Below are 23,268 nucleotides of genomic sequence, written 5' to 3'. Positions count from 1 at the left end.
TTGGCTACCCATTTCTGATATTTTCCGACGATGATCCATTGTTCTAACAAGAACTTGAGGTTCTTCTGATCGGTGCGCACAGTGAATTTTCGGCCTAATAGGTGAGGCCTCCATTTTTGGACAGCCATGACTATCGCGATCAATTCATGTTCATACGTGGCTTTGAGGTGATGTGTTGGTGGTAGTGCTCAACTGAAATAAGCTATCGGTCGACCCTCCTGCATCAGTACCGCCTCAACGCTTACCTCTGATGCGTCTATTTCCACCACAAACACTCGGTTTAAGTCGGGTAGTTTTAAGACAGGGAGGTGTGCCATCCTCTGCTTCAATGCTTCGAAGGCCGCCTAGGCTTCTTCATTCCATCAAAAATTCTCTCTTTTGAGTTGTTGAGTTGGTGGAAATGCGATGGTGTCATAGTTTGCTACAAATTTGTGGAGTTTGATTATGATAAGGAAGAAGACAGAGATGGCAGCCCAAGAGACTTTTTGTATTTTCCAATATTTTGGACTGATACAGAGGAGGAATTTATATCCGTTTGTACAAAGAACCCTTAGGGTTTAATTTACACAAATAATAAAGAATAAAAGAATGAATATGCTGACAACAAATTGCCAAGTGTCAGCCTTACATAGGATATTGAATAACTGAAAATGGATTGGCTAAATAGCATTTTCTTCCTATTTTAATATCCTTCAAATCCTTGTTGAATTGATGATTTAGTAGAGCCTTGCTTAGGTGTCTGAATGGTATTACCTGATTGGTCCTTACATTCTTCTATTCTAACATCCCCCCTCAAACTTGTGGGGAGTTCTACAACACAGAGTTTTCTTCGAAGTAGTTTAAAGTGAGACTATGTCAATGGTTTCATTAAGTTGTCAGCAATCTGATCAGATGAAAGGATGTACCTGACTTCAAGATGGCCATTGACAACTTGATCTCGTACAAAATGGACATTGAGCTCAATGTGCTTCGTTCGAGCATGAAACACAGGGTTTGATGCTAAGGCTCCAGCACTGATGTTGTCACACTATATTATCAGTTTGTTGTAGTTCAGTGAGTAGTTGTTTAAGCCAAATGATTTTTGCTGTGGTGTGAGCTAGTGCTCGGTATTCGGACTCTATGCTGAATCTAGCAATTGCTTTTGCTTTTTAGAAGACCAAGAGACCAGGTTGTTGTTAACATACACACAGTAGGCTGCAATAGACTTCCTATCATCAACATTGGAGGCCCAATCAGCATCCAAATAAGCTGTGAGTTGTAGGTCAATGCTTGGTTAGAACATAATGCCATAATGTATGGTGGCACTGACATACTGGAGTACTCATTTGGTGGCCTGCCAATGTACATCAGTAGGTGTTTTCAAGAACTGACTCAGACGGTTGACAATGTAAGCTATGTTTGGTCTAGTGTTTGTCAAGTATTGGAGCGCGCCAATGGTGCTTCTAAACAGATATGGATCAGTCAATAGTTGTCCATCAGTTATAGATAGGTGTTTACTTACTGTGCAGGGGGAAGATACTGGCTTTAGATTAGTGAGTCCAAGTTTGTGGAGTAGATCTTCCACATACTTTGCTTGATTAAGTATGAAGCCAGACTTGAGATAGTGCACTTGGATGGCCAAAAAGTATGTTAGACGACCAAAATCCTTCAGTGCAAATTTGCTGTAAAAGAGTTGGATGAGTTGGGATATAACTTGAGTATTATTGCCTGTTATTATCAGATCATCTACATATATTAGCAGAAAAATGACAGTTTCTCAAGTGTGAAAAGTGTACAAGGAATTGTTTGCCTTCAAAGCTTTGAACCCCCAATTGACTAAAGCATTTCTAAGTGTGCTGCTCCACGCCCGAGGGGCTTGTTTCAAGCCATAAATAGATTTATTTAACCTACACACATAGTCCGAATGGTCAGTACTAACATATCTAGTAGGTTGTTTCATGTATACTTCCTCTTGTAGGCCACCATTTAAGAAAGCGTTATTGAAATCAAGTTAGCGAATCTCCCATCCTCTTGAGACTGCTATGCTGGGTACTACTCCAATTGTGGATGCCTTTAAAACTGGGCTGAACGTCTCAAAAAAGTCTATCCCCTTGATGCTGATGAAAACCCTTGGCAACCAAGCGAGCTTTGTACCTGTCAATGGAGCCATCTGGACGTTTTTTTCAGTCTGAATATCCACTTATTACCCAAGACATTGTATGAATTAGATGGTGGTACAAGTTGCCACGTGTTTCTTTGAACTAGTGCTTGGTACTCATTATCCATAGCTATTCTCTATTAAGGTGTACTAAGTGCTTCTTTGACTCTCGTCGGTTCTGTAATGGTTCAGTCAGTTTTGGTTGTAAGTAGTAGTTTGGGCTTAAAGATTCCAACCTTTGCTCTAGTGACCATTGGATGTGTTGGTTGAATTGGAGCTAAGGGTTGTAGACGCTCAGTCATGGTAGTGGTTTGTTATGGGGGTGGGATTGAGGTGGAGTGATCTGTCTGGGAAGGAGCAGGGCTTGTATGGGATGGTGAACTGGTCGTTTGAAGTGGATTACTGTTGGAATATAGAGTAATGGGATTGTCAGGTTGTGGGATAGGAGATATAGAAGGTATGTCTTGGTTTGAGTGATTAGTCGATGGTTCTGATAGGATAGGCTGACTGGTAGAGTTGAGGGACAGATTTGAGGTAGGAGTGATGTTGGATGTGGTTTGCAACAGATTGAGTAAGACTTAGACAAGAGGAGAGGGACTTTGGACAGGCAGTGATGGAGAGCTGACTTTTGAAGGATCATTGATCACCTGAAAACCAAGAGAGAAAGGAAATTCAGTCTCATTAAATACAACATTTCGAGAGATATACACCTTACCTGACTTAGCTAGGCATCGATGACCTTTATGAAGTATGCTTGGGCCTAGATATACACACTTTTCAGAATGATACTGAAATTTATGTTGCTGATATAGTCGGATGTAGGGAAAACATGCACAACCAAACGTTCTTAACTTGGTGATGTCTAGTACTCGGTTAAACAGTTGTTGTGTTGGAGATTGTCCTTGCAACACAGAGGTGGGTAAGCCATTGATTAGGATGTTGGCATTAACAAACTCATCCCACCAATACTGATACGGCATGGAAGCTTGAGCGAGGAGAGTGAGCCCCATTTCAACTAAGTGTCTGTGTTTTCGTTCCACTCTTCAATTCTGTGCTGAGGTGTAGGGACAAGAGTATCTGCTTACAATGCCAAGAGAAGAGCAAAGCTGATGTATTTTTGTAAACTCGGTGCCATTATCCAATTGAAATACATTTATTGTAGTATCAAACTGATTTCTTACTATTGTATGAAATGGTTGAAAGCTGCCAGGGCATCCGATTTTTTTTTAAGTGGATATGTCCACAGAAATCGACTATAATCATCCAAAAATGAAACATAATATTGAAAACCTGCTGTGGACTGTATTGGAGCTCGTCCCCATACATCAAAGTAGATTAGTTCAAAACTGTTTTTAGCTCTAGAATCAAATAGAGGAAAAGGAAAAGAGTGTGCTTTGCCCAACTGACACGAATCACAAAACAACTGTTTTTCATTAACTTTGATCGACTGTTTACACTGATTTAGTATGGTTTTCAAAATTTTGGGGGAGGGATGACCTAATCTCTTGTGCCACAGATCGGTTGACTCAACAACATTAACACTGATATTTGATAGGTAAAGAACTTTGGAGTCATTATTTTTGTCCAATGATCTGGGATCATCTGATCTTCTAAACTTCGAAATATCATATGGTTGAACTGTCGTCTCCCTAAGCTGATAGAGGCCATCCTTAAGTGTGCCTTTCACCAAAGTATTGCCCGTACGTTTGTCCTTTATCAAACAGTAAGTTCCATGAAATTCCACAAAAATGTTATTGTCTTGAGTTAGTCTAGAGATGCTTACTATAATAGATTTGAAAATGATTGATTCAAGTTTTCGATCCCCGACAACGACGCCAAAAACTTGTAAGCTTGAATTTGATGTGATGATTGATTATTTGATCGTTCGTGGTCAAACAACTTTTTAGGACTGACTTATGTATGCACTTTGCGACAATGTTAATATGCGATACTATGTTCTAAATGATGTATGTGGTGATGCTTAGATGCTTTTGTAGTATGCGTTTGTGTAGTGTGCGTGTGTCACAAGTTTTCTTATACTGGAACCAAGTATAATTCCAACGCAAGTTTCTCAGAGTGATCTGAGGTCGAACATGAGGATTGTGATGATTAATGCGATACTGATGTGATATATGCGACCGGTATACAAAAAGAATAATGAATTGATTTGAGAAAAGTAAAATGCGGTAAAGAGTAAATTGCGATAAAGAATAGAATGCGATGATAAATAAAGTGCAATAATAAAATACGATGATAAAATAAATTGCGGTGATAAATAAAGTTGTGGTAATAAAGTAAATGAATAAACAATTAAATATACAAGTTGAGGACTGGCTGTGAAGATGTGCAAAAGTATCTGATGAATGCGATGACAAGTCTTGTGAAATGAGTCAGAAAGAGAATGGTTTGAGGGAAAGAACATCGCAAGTTCGTCAATCTTATTGAGCGCAACTAAGGTTCCGCTTTCCCTTGGCTTATACCTTTCAGTGATCGGCCACGTTCTCATATGTCTATGGTGAAATAGGGATGAACGTGGTGAACGCAAGGTTGTTTCCATCTTTGGAAATACTTCTCGCTTTAGTTAATGCATTCTTCCAACCTTCTTTCGAGAGGCGGAATAACATCTTCACTTCTGCTTTCACAGGTGAAGTTACCGTCGAGCATGCGTTAGCTAAACTTAGCCGATTTCTTCAACAAGATTAACTTACTCGCTTAATCCTTCCCCTTTACCCTAAGGGATTAGTTACACATGGTGAAAGAAATGGATGATGAATGTATGGTGAAGAATAGAGAGATGATGATGAATACGATAATGACATTGAAATCTAAAGATAAGCGTTTGTTATAGATAGTGAATGAAAGATTAGAGATGAACATAGTAGATGAATAGAAAATGAGAACAAATACGGAAAGAGTGTCAATGTCTTGACATTAATCCCAATCGGAGACGATGTGCTTGCCGGCGTATGGTAGGAATGGAGTGGAAAGCTTCCGTCTCAGGCTTGTTTTCCAAGTAGAAGTGATCTTTGCACAGAGCTTCTTCTTTGGGAATGGAAATAGTTGCTTGCTTCAGAGACTTACCTTTCGGTCTTGTCTCGTCTCTCCCCGGATTTCTATAAATTATCTCTTCAGACCAGCCTACCTTCTTTGAATTTGATGTAGCTATTTACAATAGAAAAGTTGTACAATTTCAGAAGTCCTTGTGAATGCGTCACTCTTTACATCTGCGATCGATCACCACATGCGGTTAATTGCTTTGATCATTTTTTCGATTGCCGCATGCGGTACAAATGCGTTGATCGTTTGCATCCATGATCGATTTTCGCATGCGCTGCAATTGCGTTATTCTTTTTCATTCTCGATTGCCCGTCGCATGCAGTGTGAATGCGTTGTTCATTTTTGTCCTCGAGCGATTATCGCATGTGGTGACCTGTTTCTTGCAAAACAAAGACTTGGACATTCCATTTTGCCATCGTAATGGGGTTAGCGGGTGTGCTTACGACACTTTACAATTTTCGCATTTCTAAGTCAATTTCTATACGGTCGATGCAACTTTTCCTTCTTTTTGCCACATAATCTAAATAAAACGGTATAATTTCTATTATAACTTTGCGTCGATTGGCTACTCCGAATGCTCCACCTCTACATAATTTCTCAAAACTACAAAATTCCTTCTATCCTCTGACATTTCTTCAACATGCTCTACTTTATTCTTATCTAAGACAAACCTCACCCAAAGTTCTCTTCTGTTTTAAAAAGAATATTTTACTTATTCTTGTAAAAACAACGAAGTGCGCCTTTTATGCGGTGGCCTAGTTTGTGTCATCCTATAGAGAACGTTGATCATGGTTACATTCTTCGTTTTGGCTTGCTCCCGCGGGTGTCATGCGAGCATCCAACTTCGGTTGTGTACCAAGCTCAACTTCAACTCTTGATCCATAGCCAAGTTTTACTTTTGCTGGTTAGTGGAGTTGTCTCTTTTATTCTTATTTTCTCTTCTTTTTTCTCTTTTTTTTTTTTTTTGTATTGCATCAATCTTGGTAGCCTACCTTTATTTTGACTTGCTCCCACGGGTGTCATGCGAACATCCAACTACGAGCAGGTTCCTTTCACGACTTAACTCTTATCAGGTTGGGATTTTCCTTTACGCTAACATCAGAGTTTTTTTTTTTATTATTTTTTTATGATGATGAACGCATTTGCCTGATATGACCATATCCACTTGGTTGCATCTGCTCAGACCTTCCCCACCCCTAAATTTAGAGATGCGCAAGGTTCTCATTGCATTGTTTTTTACAGAAAAGACAAAACACTTAGTCAAAAATTTGAAAAGAAGATTTGAGTAGAGTCTTGTAATAGAGAAGGTAAAGTAGAGCTATTGCGATGAATTGTCTAAGTGTTAGGCAGAAAATACAATGTATAAAGAAATTTTGCTAAGTTTACGCATACTGCTCATCATGGCAGCGCAAATAAACAATGCAAAAGAAAAGAAAAGAATTACTGCAATAAATTGACAAAGGATGATAAAAATAAAGAGGCCAATGCATAAGGAAAGAATGATTACTCAGTCGTATAAAATTTGTCCAAGTACACAAAGAATTATAATGATCGAAACACAAAATTATAAGTATGTACAGAAGAATACAAGATATAGTTATCTATATAAGAAAAAATTGAATGGCCGCAAAAAAAGAATGCAAAATTGTGGAAAAGGTAGTACACCCCCAAATTTAGAGTTGCGGCGGGGGCTCTTAGTGAGGAGGGTGTTGCGGAGGAGGGTTGTGGCGCTTCTGCAAAGTGCAGAGGCTACTGCCAGATGTTTGAGGCACCATGGGACCATGTAAATAGGCAGTTAATAAGTTGAAGTACTCATGATTGCGTTCAACCATCTACCTTTGATTCAGGCAAATGGTGAAAATGTTACATTGAATATTGACCATCGCCTGTCGCAGCTCTGTGTTGCTCTCTCACAACTCCATTAATGAATGGTGGAAGAGAGATAGTTCTTGAGATAAGAAGACCCGCATATCTTCTAAGGCAGCAGTAAGGGATGCGATGGAGGGTTGCGTCGTCGATGTTTCACCAACATTGATTTGGGATTGAGCGGAAGAGCATGCTCCCAAACCATGTAGGTGATCAACATGTGGCGATGTTGGCGGTGAAAAGTGGGGTGGAGATGGATGGTGGGTGGACGCTGCTGGAGATGCGAGGTTGGAGTCGGAGGCAAGGAGAAGGTTGGTGAATTGTTCGGGAAGAAGGGAAAGGGGTTCATTTGTAAGGCTTGGTGGGTGAATGAATAGGGGCAAAGGGTTTAAGGGTAAACTGGTTTGTTTCTGCGGTGATCTTCCTTGGACGATTTCCTTCCCTTTGTCATTGCGGCGCTGCTTCTTTGGTCTTGGTGGTTGTGGCACATTTAAATCAATGAGGGGCCGTTTCAGTGGAAGCTCGGGGCAATGCAGCGAATCCTTAAGAAGCATTCTCAGGATCTGATTTCCTACAAAACTGACAAACGTTTTAGCAGAATTTTGATGCTCCAACCTTTTCTCAAAGGAAAGGAGTTATGATTGAATATCCAACCAGGATATGTCAGGCTTGCTTTGAATTATAACATCAACAAGGTTATACTCTTCATCTAAACCAAGTAAGACTTGTGAAATTAGGTTTTGAGATGATACCAGACTGCCTGCTTGAGCTAAGTTGTCTGAGTGTAGCTTCATTAGTTTGAGATATTCAGACATAGATGAGTTGCCCTTGTGCGTTTGCTGGAATACTTGTCGGAGATAGTCCTCCTCAACTCGTGACTGAACACCAAACAGAGCATGAATGGCATCCCACAGTGCCTTAGCATTCTCATATCCCATCAGTTGAACGGCAACCTCTGGTGCCATTGAGTTGTAGAGCCACCCTAATAATAACTGATCCATTGTAATCATGCCTCATAAAGGGGATTCAACATTTGCTCACCTGTGGAGCTGGATGAACTTCCCAAAGGGTCGGAGATAGTGGCAGTTGTCTCATGAACTGATACGCCTTCTGTTGAGAGGGAAACAAACATGGGAGGGCAGATTTTTGTATCTGATAGGTGGCCTTCTAGTCGGTACCCTCGGAGAATCGGCAATGTTAGTGTCTTCCAAAGCATAAAGTTCCCCCGTTCGAGTTTGGTGCTAGTGATTTGGTTGAGAAGCTGATTCAGGGGCGGCGTGCTAAACTTTGTAGTCTCAGCCCCGGTGGTGTTCATGCCTGAGCGAGCGGCGTTGGCCATTAAAGAAGGCTCTGATACCAAGTTTGATTATAGTAAGGAAGAAGACAGAGATGGCAACCCAAGAGACTTTTTGTATTTTCCAATATTTTGCATTGATACAAAGGAGGAATTTATATCCGTTTGTACAAAGAACCCTTAGGGTTTAATTTACACAAATAATAAAGAATAAAAGAATGAATATGTTCACAACAAATTGCCAAATGTCAGCCTTACATAGGATATTGAATAACCGAAAATGGATTGGCTAAATAGCCTTTTCTTCCTATTTTAATATCCTTCAAATCTTTGTTGAATTGATGATTTGGTAAGGCCTTGCTTAGGTGTTTGAATGGTATTACCTGATTGATCCTTGCATTCTTCTATTCTAACATGCGGTAATACCCGGTCAGCCCAAGGAATCCCCTTAACTGTTTCACAGAGGTCGGTGTTGACCAATGCACCATGGCTTCAATTTTTGATGGATCAGCCCTACTCCCTCAGCTGAAATCATATGTCCCAAATATTCAATTTGGCTGGACGCAAATGTACACTTCTTGAGATTGGTCACCAGCTGGTTGTCCTCCAAAACTTGCAACACAAGGGACAAATGTTAAACATGATCATGGATCGAGGGGCTATAGATTAAGATATCATCAAAGAAGACCAACACAAATTTACGTAAATAAGGCCGTAAGAGATCGTTCATTACCGATTGGAATGTCGATGGGGCGTTCCTCAATCTGAATGGCATAATAAAAAATTCATAGTGGCCTTTATGGGTTTGAAATGTTGTTTTATGGACATCCGTGGGTGCTACCCTGATTTGGTGGTAGCCTGACTTCATATCAACCTTGAAGCAAACCCTTGCTTTGGCTAGTTCATCGAGTAGCTCATCTACAATCGGAATGGGAAAATTGTTTGGTACCGTCACCTGATTTAGGGCCCTGTGGTGATCGTGGTGCCATGTTGGAGGAAGTCCCTCCACGGTCTGAAATACTGACCAGAATCTCTATAGAACCTCTCGGATATCGGGGTGGTTTCCCTTTATCTGCGTGCTGACTTTCCTCCTCCGTTTTGGTCATGAGAGAATTTAGCTCCAGTAAAATCCCTTAGCCTTCTTCTTTTATGAGCTTCAGCATGGATTTAAGGGATATTTGGGCCTTCATCAAGCTTCGGTCCCCTTTTAGGTGTACTCTCTAGTCGTCGACCTGAAAGTCCATTTCAAACGTACTCCAGTCGCATTCTACCCACCCAAGCGTCATCAACCATTGGACTCCCAAGACCACATCGGCACTGCCCAAAGATAAGGGAAAGAAGTCATTAATGATGTAAGGTTTAGAAAGTTTAATACTACACCTTTACAGATGTCGATCGTCTAGACAGAGCTCCCCGTGCCCAGCATTATGCCATAGCTTGTCATAGGTGTTTGCAGAAGTTCGAGGACCTCTACCAACTTCTTATCAATGAAGTTATGGGATGCTTCGTTGCCTATTAGTACAATCATGTCTCTATCCCCAATCGGTCCCTTAACTTTAATCGTTTGTGGTGAATCGATTCCGGCTAAGGAATTGAGCGACAATTCTACAACTTCGTCCTCCGTGTATTGACCACCATAGATTCCAAGGTCGCTGGAGGTGCTACTTCGGGCTCGCCCTGTTCTTCTTCTACTCCGACCATCCCTTTGTCTTCTTCCTCGTCATGGTGTATCAGGATATTTAACTTTTTTTTGTAGTGGTGGCCCAGGGTGTACTTCTCATCACAGCGATAGCATAGATCCTTGTCTCTCCGGTTCTGCATTTCGCTATTGGACAAACGTTTGAACGCACCGATGGTGAATGGTTTTCTGTTCACATCCCTCAAGGTTATACAGTTAGAGAACGTACCTATGCTGCGGTTCAGGTTAAGTGAAATGCTTTGGGCTGTCAAGTTGGTGAAATGGTTCGGGTTGTTGCCGATCTGACCCGCGGTTGCGTTGAGGCCTGCTGCCACCCCGGATCCGGTTGGCTTCGATGGGCTTGGGCTGCTCCCTCCCCATTTTTTTCTCCGAGCCTCCTCTGTATCTTCAATAATTTTGGCCATTCTCATTTTTTCCTTAATCCTTTAAGCTTAAACATCCTCATTTCAACCTGTATATCTTTTTTAAGCCCACTAACAAATTTACTTTCCAATGTCTCATCCAAGAGATCTTTCAGCGGCCCAGAAAGCTGTTCGAATTACCGTCGGTACTCTCGGACGCTGCCTTCCTGCTTCAGCGTGAGGAACTGAGCTCGATGATCTTCCTCCTTGACCAGTAAGAATCGTAATAGTAGTTGTTCTTTAAACTTAAACCATATGTCCATCGACGTCCGTTCTTCTTCCCATTGATGCCGTTCGAGGGCTTCCCCTTCCAGACACAGGATTGTAGCCTCGATTTTGTCTTTCTCAGTCAGTCGGTTCACCACGAAGTATCTTTCAACTCGATGAAACTGCCCTAACGGATCTTTTCCTACTTCTCCCTTGAAGATGGGAATCTCCAACTTCCTTAATCTCATATCGAACAGTGGCATGTCTTTCCTTTCCCTGCTCTCCTCCTTCGTCGGTTGCTTCCCCTTATCCGTCACAGTTCGCTCAGATGAGCCTGACTCCACGTCGTCGGGAACTTCTGTGTTTTTTTTTTCCAAACCTCCAATGCCCGCAACATCTTTTGCTCAAGCGTCTCTCCCAATGCTTCCATCTTGGCTGCCATGGAGTGTTCGGTAACCTACTGTATTTCCACAAACCTTTGGTCCATTGGGTCTCCATCCCCACTTTTAGTAAGGTAAGTTGCTCCTCTAATGCTGTCATTCTTACTTCCATTTTCTTCACCATATCCTCAAGGAGGAACGACTTTGATACCAAATTGATAGAACTCGATTATATATTTACTACTTTGGCTAAAATAAGCCTAGGAAGCCGAGACTCCCTTCGTACATAAACTCTCTGAGCTATTTTTAGATCAAATTTTGGATGGCTTGCCTCACTCCCCCTCCCTATCTTTATACCCAAAATGGTAACAAACTCAACCCTTGTGGCCCCCACACAGTCTTCATTTTCTAACTAATTTTATTCCCGTCTATTTCCTCATTTACATTTATGCCCTCCCTCCTAATCTTCCTATTGTGTTTTCTTTCATATTTCTTAATTATAGGGGGTCTATCAAATTGAACCTAGTTAAACCAAACCAAGGGATTAGATCGAACTTGGTTAACTAAGCTGATTTTTCTTTATTTTAGAACGAAGTAGGGAAGAGAGAAATAAAATAAGAGATAAAATGGTTTTGAAAGTTAGATTGATAGGTTGGAAAAAATAGGATTTGTTGGGGTTTGTTGAGAAGAATGCAAAGTGTAGTATTGGCAAAAGTGAGAAGAGAGTGTATTGGAAAGTGGGAATTGAAAAACGGGAAATGATCTTTTTCATTTTTTTAAACCCTTCAATCCATGATGAAATGAAAAGAAAATAATTGCACAAAAAATGTACTTTAAAGGTCCAAAATGATAAATGATCAAAATTTTGAAAAAAAAGATGTCAAATGATTCTTTACTAATGTCATGGTCACATGAAATTACAATATTGATCTTGCTTTCTTGTTTTTTTTTTTTTTTTTCCTTTCTTCACTTTGCTGAGTTTTTTTGTTCTTTTTCTTCTTCCTTTATCCATCTCTTTTGTATCATCTTCTTCTCCAACTTTTTCTCCTTTGCGCATCTTCTTTTTCGGTACGAAGAGTTCCCATGAGCAGCTTCGACGCGACCAACTTCAAGAGCGAGAGAGAAGAGTGAGGAAAGGAAGAGTGAAACCGACGAGAGCAAAACCCACGTGAGTGAGAGGGAGGAAGAAGATGACCCATTGTTCTATGAATGTTCGCAAATGAATTATCAGCAAGAGGGGAGGGAGAGTAAGACCGAGAATGATTGAGAGCAAGATGCTTTTCCATGTGCGCACGAGTATATCTTGGTAATTTGATCGAATTTGACGTCAACAAAAGGTCATTTGACATTTTTTTTAAAAATTGGGTCATTTGACATTTTTGGTCCAATTTTTTTTCATTCGTACAAATTTTCCAATGAAAAAGAGATCTGGGTTGGAAGGCGGTGCGATATGAACGAACCAGCAACCAGCAGATATGAGGATGAAAGCGAATTTGAGGAGAAAAATGGCTTGAACGGCGCGGATCTTCGACTGAAGGCATCACGAATCTGACGGAATACACGTGCAAGGATCAAAGAACCATGGTGAAGAACCACGAAGGTGAATAAATGGACAAACGATTAAGACAGACAGAAAATGTAGGTGTCGAACGATCTAAACGGTCTAGAAAGCAGTACCACGAATGGAGCATCTGCGACTAAGTGCGCGACAATGACTGAGTGGTGGCATGAATAAAACGCCTGAACGGTGGAAAGCAGACCTTTTCTCGGAAGCACAAGCTAAGCTACGCATGCATGAGGTGAAAGGGATCTGCAGGGAGACATCAACGATTGATGACGGCAACCACAAAAATAGAGGGCAACGACAGCTAGGATATGAGTAGAGGGTTGCAGACGATGAAGTAGAGGGTTGTCTGTGAATGGATCTAAGATTAGGACAGATTTGAAGTTTGAGACAGCTGGACACCAAATCGTAGATAGATTTGCCTCTGTTGATGGCGGATTGGATCGACGAAGGTAGAGAAGGCTTGGCGGCAATAGAAAACCCAAGCTTATTGCTCTAATCCCATCTCAAGTTTAGAGAGAGATTTTGTATTCAATATTGTTCGCTTGAACATTATAATGGGAATGAGATTAAATAGAGAAAATACAAGAAAAAAATAAAATTACAATAATGCCTTTATACACTCTAATACATTTAACCATACATTTAATATTCTAATAATAAACTTCTTAAAGTTAAGGGAGATTTTTAAAGACGTTCTAAAATAATAAACCACGCTAGAAATTCAATATTGTAAGAAGAAGAAAGGTGTAACAACTAACAACAAATTTGTTCGTAGTATGATTATTGCTTCTTTTTGGTCCATTGTTTTATTACATTAGAAGTCATTCTCTTATTCAATTGTCGAGTTTATTATTTTAGAAATAACTTTGGAAAACATCTTAATCTATTCATTAAGTCAAAACTTCAATTTTATATCCTACATTTACAAAATAATAAGCAAGCTTAATATAATTTGTAAGGAAAATAACTACGCTCACCGATTAGTTAATATTCATGATGTTGATCACTAAGAGAAATTTGACATATACATGTATGTTCTTTTTTCTTTTTTTCTTTTTTTTGTTCATTTTCAAAAAATCACGATGACTAATGGTCCATAACTTGGTTAAAAAAAGGAAAAAAATGAGAAGAAATTATTTTTATACAATAGAAAGAGGAAGCAATTATTTTTATACAAAAAATCCCGGCTTTATATATATATAAATAAATAATTTAATTAGGGATGGGAGGGGGATACCCTTTCCATTTCCAACCGAGGACCCAGTTAGGATCCACGGTTTGATCCCCATCCCTGGTCAAACCGGAGATTTTCCACTCCGATCGGCACTTGCCAACCTATTGGTTATTAATACATATACATACTATATGCCAATTAAGGTTAGTTACATTTATAAAGTATATTTCATTTAAAATTCCCTTTTTGAATTTCATTCACCTCAAAAAATAATAATAAATATGTAACATAAATACAAATTTTTAATTTATATACTAATCAGACTATGGTTAAATTACGAATTTAATTGCAAAGTCACAAATTTATGTTTATCTAATTCTTGACTTTAAATGATGTTTAACTGATATACGAATTTTCAAGTTCATTTTGATCTTTAAAGTTTAGAGTTGTCTAATAAAGCTTTAATCTTCCATTTTTGAAGTATTCAAAATTTTTAAAGTTTAATTGATAAAAAGTAAAATTTATTGTCTTAGAAAATTTTAAATTTTTACCTTTATATCCAATAGGTAAACTAAAAAAATAAAGATTGAATACGTCAATGATATAGCAGATTTAAAATTAAAATTTGAAGATAATTTTAAAAATTAAGCTTGTTTTTTCTTTATTTCTTATCATTGTTTTCATCTTCTTAAGTAAAAGAGTTTAATTATAAATAAAAATTCGTTTGGTAACTGTTTCATTCATTTTTCTTCTTAAAATTGAAGTTTATTTCATAATGATGACATCTTTTATAAGTAAAAGAGTTGAATTTTTAACCAAATTGTCAAAACAAAAAATAACTTTTTTTATTTCAAAATTTTGATAAAACGTACATAATAAATTAAAAAAACTTAAAATTAAAAAGAGTGTTTATAGATTTGATTTTTTTTTATAAAAAAAAAAAATTGAATCATTATCGATTGGTATCTATATTTTTCTTATTTTCAAAATTTAACTTAGTTTTTATAAATACAAGTAGAAAACTGATAACAAAATTAAAATTAAAAACTTACAGATGTTGTAGATTAAATTTTTAGAAGCTAAAAATAAAAGACCAGCGAATGTTCAATTAAACACAAATTAAAAGTTCTTTAAAAGAAAATTAAAAATTTTAAAATCTATCAGAGAGATTTTAAAATTTTATTAAACTCATTAGAGACTTCTAATTTCTTTTTGTTTCTGCAACATGTATATAACCTTTTTTTATGATTGAAAAAAAAAAAAAAAAAAAAAAAAAAAAAAAACTTAAATGTATGGTAGGAAGAAACGGAGATTCGATTCATTCGACTAAAATCGAAATATTAACTTCTACGGGTTTGTCCGACCGGGTTTTTTCTTTATTTACTATTCATTAAAAAAACCCGCTTCAAATTCGCTTCCGGTACACGTGTTCTTCACCGGACCGCTCATCGACGTGCTTCATCCAACGACTGGGCTTGCTCGTCGAGATGGCGCCGGCGCCGTTAGAAGATCCCACATGAATAATACTCAAGCCCTGGCCCACAGGCAAACTCACCGACCTGACGACACGTGTCCCCTTGGGGAGGAGCCCACAGTAACCAAGCTTCTCGAAGCTTCTCGACCATGTATTTTTACATATCAAAATTGCCCCTTCATCATTCACTTTGGCGAACCTCAAAACCCTAGCAAAATCCCTCCGCTTACAATCGACAACCAGAAAGTCCACTCCGACCACCGCCGCCATCGCCGTCTCCGCCTCTCCAACCACAATTTCCGTCGGCGGCGAAACACCGGCCTCCTGCAAGGCCTTCACGTACTCCGATTTCGACCTCTCGTCGGCCACCGCGCACACGTACCGTCCGCCGCTGTGCCTCGCGGCTACGGCGAGGCCAACAGTGGTGACGGTGGAGGAGGCGGCGGCGGAGCAAGCGTGCACGATCAGTTTGGCGTTCCAGCCGGCGGCCATGGCGGAGAGCAGTTCGGCGACACCGAATTCTTTGAAATTGTGGCACTAAGAACGATCAGAGATTTGAATAAAATTAGTAAATAGGAAGATGAAATGAATTGATGATCAGAAAGAAAAGAGAAGGTGGATAAGATGAAGATGAAATTGAAACTTACTGATTTAATGGTGTCTATGAAAGCTCTTGAAGCTGTTTCTGGAGACCAAACGAGCTTCATCTTTCTGTTTTTCGCTCTGTTTCTCTCTCAATGAACTTTGGTTTTATTTTTATCTTTATTTTTATATAGGACAATTGGCCGTACAGACGAAGAAATGGAAACTTTTTATTTTTTTAATATTTATTTTCCTTTTTTTTTTTTTTTTTTTTTTTTTTTGGAAATTGTAAGAAGTTGAATTTTTGTTTGTACAGTCCAGATGCAATTCTCCGTATATGCAATTAATTTTCGTTCTTAAAATTTGGTTCTATTCTATAACATTTATTTTGCAATTAATTATTGTAGTACAGAGATATTTGAAAGTGTTAGATGCTATACATTTAAATTTATCGTCACTTATTCGTTTTAAGTGTTTTGGTTTATTGCGATTTAAAATAAGATTTTAACTTTTGCCTTGACGTGAAGGATTGGATATTTTACTAATTGGCATATATCGATTAGTGAAAAGAATAGAGATTCAAAATTTTTAATACGACCTAAATATAATTTATATTATCCTTTTTTACGTTTATTTAGAATTATAAATCTGTTATATATTTTCATGTAAACATGATTGTAAATAAAATTGTTCCCTCTCACTTCTAGAGAGGAAGATCATACTAATTATTATTGAGCTCATCTTGATATTTTGATTAATGAATTAATCTAATTTTATAACATACATTTAATTTATATATTCTTAAAAACTAGCATTGTTGTCCTAATCTTAACTTTTTAAAATCTATTTCGATTTTGATTAATATTCCCTAATTTGTGTGAATTTATTAACTCAAACATAGTTTTAGTTAGGTATATATTTGGTTCTAAAGAGGTCGTCCACTATTCGATTTGAAGGGATAGAATCTTGTAGTGGAAGCGAGTAATCACTTCAAATTTTTTTTTTAAAAAAAAAGAAAATTCAACACAAAATAGAAAACACAGCATGACATGAATTAGAGGTTAATTTTACAGAGAAGACGTTCACATTGCATTGGAGGTCAAGCATGAATTAGAGGTTAATTTTACAGAGAAGAAGAATGTATTGGGGTTGATGTCCTAAATCTCGTAGGATTATGTAGTTTGTAATTGTATTATGCAAAAATTTTATTTATTTTAATAAAATATGAGATGTTTTATTTGACATTTAGTAACATTAAACCCACAAGCCAATAAACTAACATCCAAGTTTATCATATGTAGCTTAAACATATATGTAGAACATACAAGTAGATCATGTTTAAGTATAACGTATATGATCTATAGGATCTATAGTAGATGGATAAGGCTAGATACCTTATCCTGGTGACACTATGAATACGACCCGCTTTGTAGGTGTTACAATTGTTGTAAAGTGCTACAAATGATTTGATCCCGATCATTCATGTGGAAACATGTGAGCGGGGGTGTTTTATGCAAAGGAGTTTGTATAAGACCGGATCACAAAATGACTAATCTTATTATATAACGTTACCATAGGTGACATGACTTGAATCCTGAGTGAGTTGTGAACTCTTGCCTGTGAAAACAGTCCTTTAATTTATATGAGTGAGGGTGGCTAGATCGCTGGCAGGCCCGAGACTTACGCCCCAAACTTGGTCAAAAGAAAATTTGTAAATACTGAACTACTCCTATCACTACAAAGACGTAGCAATAGTGGTAAGTCTGAGTCAATTTGTAGGGAAGCGCGATTTGTTTCGTTAAGCCAATTTCCTAACTAGAGTGGTAAATGAGGGGTTTTGGTGTGAAAGAGATAAATGCGTGAAATTGAAATAAAATGGTAAATGTAATCTAGGATAGAGGCCTATCTAATTTTTGGAACAAAAGAGAGTATCCTATGTAATTTCTATCATGGAAATCAATAATTAAGTAAATATTTCATTCTATGCATGCAGGACTACTAAATCGATTCGAATTAATTAATCTCTACAAAGGCCGATAACCAATTAAATCGAAATCAATCAAGCGTCCTAATTATTAATTAAGGTCGGAAAGATCATGCCCTAATTAAACTATATGCTCTCAATTTTATTGTGTTCTTAGAGATCATATATAATTAGAAAAACATATGCATTAAGAATAAGGATTCAATCGCGTCGATTAAAAGTTAGGAAAAACCATATTCAACTAATCAATTTATTCTTCAAATATGGATTAAATATGCAATGCCAAAATTCAAGGACAACCTATAAATCTTAAGCATACATTTTCAACCATTGCTACCAGGGTAAAATCAAGCATAGACAAACTACGAGGAAACGTGCGAGCTTGAAATTAACTAGTGAAGATATGCAATCATGATAGGGTTATCAATCCAACATACATGCAAATCTAAATTCAACAAGATTCAAAGAAAAATATAGAATTGAAGAGCATCACAATTTAATTACAGAGAACTTAAAAAATTAAATATAAGGCTCTTGCTCAAAGAAAATTAGATAGAATTTACATCTTTCATAGACAAATACAAGATACACATCCAATCCATCGATTACAACCTAAAACAAAAAGAAAAACTAACCTAAAGACACTAAATTCTGAAGGGAAAAGAAGAAGAATGAAGATTAACTTCGACCTCTATCCATTCAGCCCCAAAAGTTAGCATATTTTGACCTAAAGACAAATAGAGGTATTTATAGAAATCATCACAGCGTTGCAATGTTGGCATTATGCAAACTTCAGAGTGTTGCAATGCTGCACATTCTTTCTTATTGCGTCAGGCAAGCGTTAGGCTAGCGTTGTAGCTCTGTGATAGTGGCATTTTCGCAATTTCTGCTCCTTTGAAACACAGATGTTCAAATCACCTCCAAATTGCTTCAAATTAATCCTGTTCAGCTCCAAAACACTAATTTCATCTCATGGTTGCTCGATACCTAAAAAATAGGAAAATAAACACGTAAAATCCAACAACGAGTCCGAATTAAGCTAGGAATATAGCTCTTTTGAGAGCTATCAATCGTTGATTCAATAAGTCTACCATTTTAGAGATTTATCCGATTGGAGAGCTGGAAATATAGTTACACAAGACATAATTCACTCTTTTCCCAGTGTCGGGTAAATAAATAAATTGCTCCTTTAAGGACTGATTCCGGGGCTTGAATAATGTGACGCTACACCCTCTCCTGGCCCGAGAGGGATTTAGTCATAGTTGAACTATGACTTATTATTTATTGGATGGATCAGTGGTACTTAAGGAGTTAGATGTAACTACAGGGGCAAAACAATAATTTTGGCCTAGTTGTACTTACGTACAATTTGTGAACACTGTTGACTGGTTGTATCCAATGGACACAAAAATATATTTATAGTGCGAAGAGTGCAGTTGTCGATCTTTAGTGGAGTGTCAGATAGTTAATGAATGTTAAATAATTTAATTAAAGGAGAATTACTTATTCAAGTATCATTGGAGCTTCAATCTACAAGTCCATGAGATCACCTCTATAGCTCAATAGGGATTTAATGAGAATAAATTTTGGATTAATTTGAATTGTTCAAATAAAATGAGGGAATTAATTATATGTGATATAATTAATTCAATTTAATTATATATGATATAATTACTATAATGTATTTGATATATTATAATATAAAGTTTATTTGAGAGAAAATAAATATTTGAATATGATTCAAATATTAATTATATGAATTGAATTCATATAATTGAATTTAATATAAATGAGATTTATATCAAAACCATTAATGAAAGAATTAAAATTATAGGTTATATTATATATGATACAATATTAAACCATATATAACTATATGATATAACATATAGTTATATATATATATATAACAACAATAATAATAAGTTAGTTATTTTATATATAGATATATTAAATTAAAAATAATTATTTTATTATTAATTAATTTAAATTTAAAATTTGAATTTTAGGGAGAAAAATAACTTCCTTCTCCTAATCTCTCTCAACTCACGTAATTAGTGAGAGGTTACGTGAGATTTTAGTGGTTTTTTCTTTTTACAAAGAAAATTACACAGAGATTGATAGAAGAAGAGTTCTCTATAATTTCCTAGACATTCTTCCGCCCCTCTCAATATCTCCCTCTCTTCTAATTTTTTCATGAGCTCACAACTCCCTGGATTCTTATCCCATAAAATACAGAAGGATCCAATTGGTGGTGGCCATTAGAGATTATTTTGATCTTGATTAATTTTGGAGAGGAGGAAGTTCATGAAGATCAGATCTTCAAAGGTAAGGTTTTTCTAAACCTTGATTTCTATTGTCTTATTCTTTTGCATGCTGTATTATTTGTGATTATGCATAATTTGTTTCTGTAATCCGATTATGTGAAAATAAAAAATTGAGACGATCTATGTTTTCGCTCAAGGCCTTCACAATTTCCTTCAAAAGGAACTCACCTTTGAATACACTCTTCTTCTAAAATCCACGGAATTCCTCTTCCTCTACGAACAACAATGAATCTTCTCTCGAACTTGATAGTGACACCTCGTAGGGTCTTCCCGACTATTCTCTTGACAAGGACCAGTTTGTGGGAACCGACTTTTGAAAGAATGAGAGAATATTTGCTGTGGAGCAAATTTTTTTTTATAGAGAATCATTTCTCTGTAAAATCTTGAGAGAGTAGAGAGAGTTTTAGAGGTTTCAAAAAAAAAAAAAAAAAAAATTTACAACATCTTGTATTATGGCAGGGACCCCCTCTTTCTAGAAAAAAAACGTGAAGTAGGATAATGAGATAATAACCACCCACTTCTCCCCCTCTTTCTAATTTAATTAAACTAAACAATTTAATTTAAGAGAAATTTTCACATATAGAAAAAAATGTTAAATTATTTATAGAAATATTAAAAATAAAACTAGTAGACACTGATAGAATTCTATCAGCGTCTATCAATGATAGACTTCCATCAGTTTCTATCACTGATGGACACTGATAGACTTCTATCGGTCTCTATCAACCTCTATCAAAGAAGATTAAAATTTTACTATTTTGTGTAAATAGTTTCCCATACTTTTCTATTTTTGAAAATCTCCCTTAATTTAATTTAATTAATCAAAAAATTAATTAATTTACTAAATTAAATATCTCATATTTAATTAAATATTTGAATCTTATTCAAATATTTATCTGTTCTTAATCTATAGTTTAATATGAATCATATTCATATTAAATTTTAACCTATAGTTTCAATATGAATCTAATTCATATTATTTTAACCTATAGTTTTAATATAAATCTTATTCATATTAAATTGTTAACCTATAGTTTTAATATGAATCTAATTCATATTAATATTGGAATCTTATTCAAATACAACAAATCTTCTTTTATTATAAAATTTAATTTTGAATCTTATTCAAAATTAACTTTATATTATAGTGTATCTATATACATTATTTTAATTGTATCATATGCAATTAATATTATTTCACTAATTAATTTGAACAATTCAAATTATTTCAATACTATTGGTCTTTGTTTACCCATTGTGAGCTAGTAGGGAGACCTCAAAGACTTACAGATTAGAAGCTCCAACGATTCAAGATTAATTATTTAAATTAACCAACCTTCATTAACTATGGATCATTTCACCAAAAATCCATCGCCACACTCTTCTCACTCTAGAACATATTGCGTCCATGGATTTAACAATTAAAAATAAGTCGATTCTTCACGAGTCGTTCATAATTACAATTGGATCAAATTACCATTTCACCCTTGTAATTGCTTATTACTCCTTAAGTATCACTGATCCATTTAATAAAAAATTTGTTTATGGTCCTATTATAAACCAAGTCCCTTCCGGGCCAGTGAGAGCGCAGGTAGCCTTTGTTCAAGGACTCAGAATTAGCAAAGGGAACTACTCATTTACTTACCCTAAAGGTGGGAATGAGTAAATTTCATCTTGTGTAGTTATGTTCCTAGTTCCTCACTCGGTCTCATTCCTAAAATGGTAGGCTTATTGAGTCGACAACTCAAGCCACTCTCACCCATATAAATCAAAGGACAAGCACTCACAGGTAGTTATCCAAACTTAGTTAGGATGGATATCGAGTTACATATGGATATCCTATGAAATATTAATCTATTCAGCCAATGATGTTACAAAGAGATGTTAAATATTTCATGGTCCGGTCTTATGTGACCTCATTATATAAGATACCCCCACTCGCATGTCTCCATTTAAACAATTTGGATTGAAATGATCAAATCCCGCAGCGGAAGCGATTTATCACCTGTGCTTTTAATTTAAGTTTCGAATTTACAGAAATACAAAGAATAATAAACATATAATTTTAATTAAGTATGTGAATATAGGGAAGATTTAATACATACCCTTGAAGATCCTCTTCAAGAAATCTCTTCTCTACACAAAATTTTCCACAAATAGCAACACCTTTGCTTGCACGAACTACCACAAACAAGATGATGAATACTACCATTGGGTTACCTTGTTATTCTCAGGCAAGGGTTGTGATTGTGGGATCCAAAAACCTTTTTAGAATGAAGGAAATGGAAAGAAGAAAAATATATATATATATATATATTAAATCTTTTTTGTTTTTCAAATCTCAATATGTTAAAACACATATACGAGAGAGAGAGTGAAAGCGGGGAGTTACAATAACTCCCGTCCATAATAACTTCTCACATGGGTAATTAATTTTAATATTTAATTAAAAAATATTAAATCATATTTAATATATAATAATTAAATTAAAAAATTAATTAATTAATCATTAATTACTCAATTTAAATTAAATATCATATATTTAATTAATTATGCATTCAAATCATGTTAAAATTCATATCTCTCTTTTAATCTATAGTTTAAATATAAATCTCATTCATATTAATTTTAACCTATAGTTTTTATATGAATCTCATTCAGATAATTAATATTTAAATCTTATTCAAATATATATGTCTCTTCAACTATATAGTTTAATTTTGTATCTAATTCAAAATTAACTTTATATTATAATGTATCCATATATATTATATTAATTGTAACTAATATAATTTATTTATATTCCCTTATTTATTTGAACAATTCAAATTATTTCAAAACTAATTGATCTTATTTTATTCTTAGTGAGCTAGCAAAGGAACCTAATAGACCTATAAATTATAAGCTCCAATAATACGAGATTAAATTAATTGAACTGTTTAATTAAATTAATCAATATTCATTAACCGTGGGTCACTCCACTAAAGACCCATAGTTGCACTCTTTGAATGGTAGAATATTTATGTGTCCATGGATATAACCATTACCAGTAAGTCAACTCTTCACGAATTGCTCGTAATTATAGTTGGGTCAAATTACCGTTTTATCTCTGTAATTAT

General features: G+C 36.0%; 1 protein-coding gene across 1 annotated transcript; it reads right to left on the bottom strand.

The window, feature by feature from the left end:
• Positions 1-15,078: 15,078 nt before the first annotated feature.
• LOC120068075 lies at positions 15,079-16,169 on the bottom strand. Its single transcript, XM_039019752.1, has 2 exons — positions 15,904-16,169; positions 15,079-15,793 (listed from the first exon to the last, which is right to left on the bottom strand). Exons 1-2 carry the CDS (start codon positions 15,961-15,963, stop codon positions 15,188-15,190), a joined length of 666 nt encoding a protein of 221 aa, XP_038875680.1. The 5' UTR covers positions 15,964-16,169; the 3' UTR covers positions 15,079-15,187.
• Positions 16,170-23,268: the final 7,099 nt, after the last annotated feature.

This window comes from Benincasa hispida, chromosome 12 (genome assembly GCF_009727055.1).
Source record: "Benincasa hispida cultivar B227 chromosome 12, ASM972705v1, whole genome shotgun sequence".
Classification (NCBI taxonomy): domain Eukaryota; kingdom Viridiplantae; phylum Streptophyta; class Magnoliopsida; order Cucurbitales; family Cucurbitaceae; genus Benincasa; species Benincasa hispida.
Note: the sequence above shows the minus strand (reverse complement) of the source record. Positions and strands in the feature narration are given on the sequence as shown.

Coding starts and splice junctions, on each gene's coding strand:
- LOC120068075 (XM_039019752.1), bottom strand. CDS start 15,963: ATGAAGCTCGTTTGGTCTCCAGAAACAGCTTCAAGAGCTTTCATAGAC. Junction 15,794..15,903: donor TCATAGACACCATTAAATCA/GTAAGTTTCAAT, acceptor GATCGTTCTTAG/TGCCACAATTTCAAAGAATT.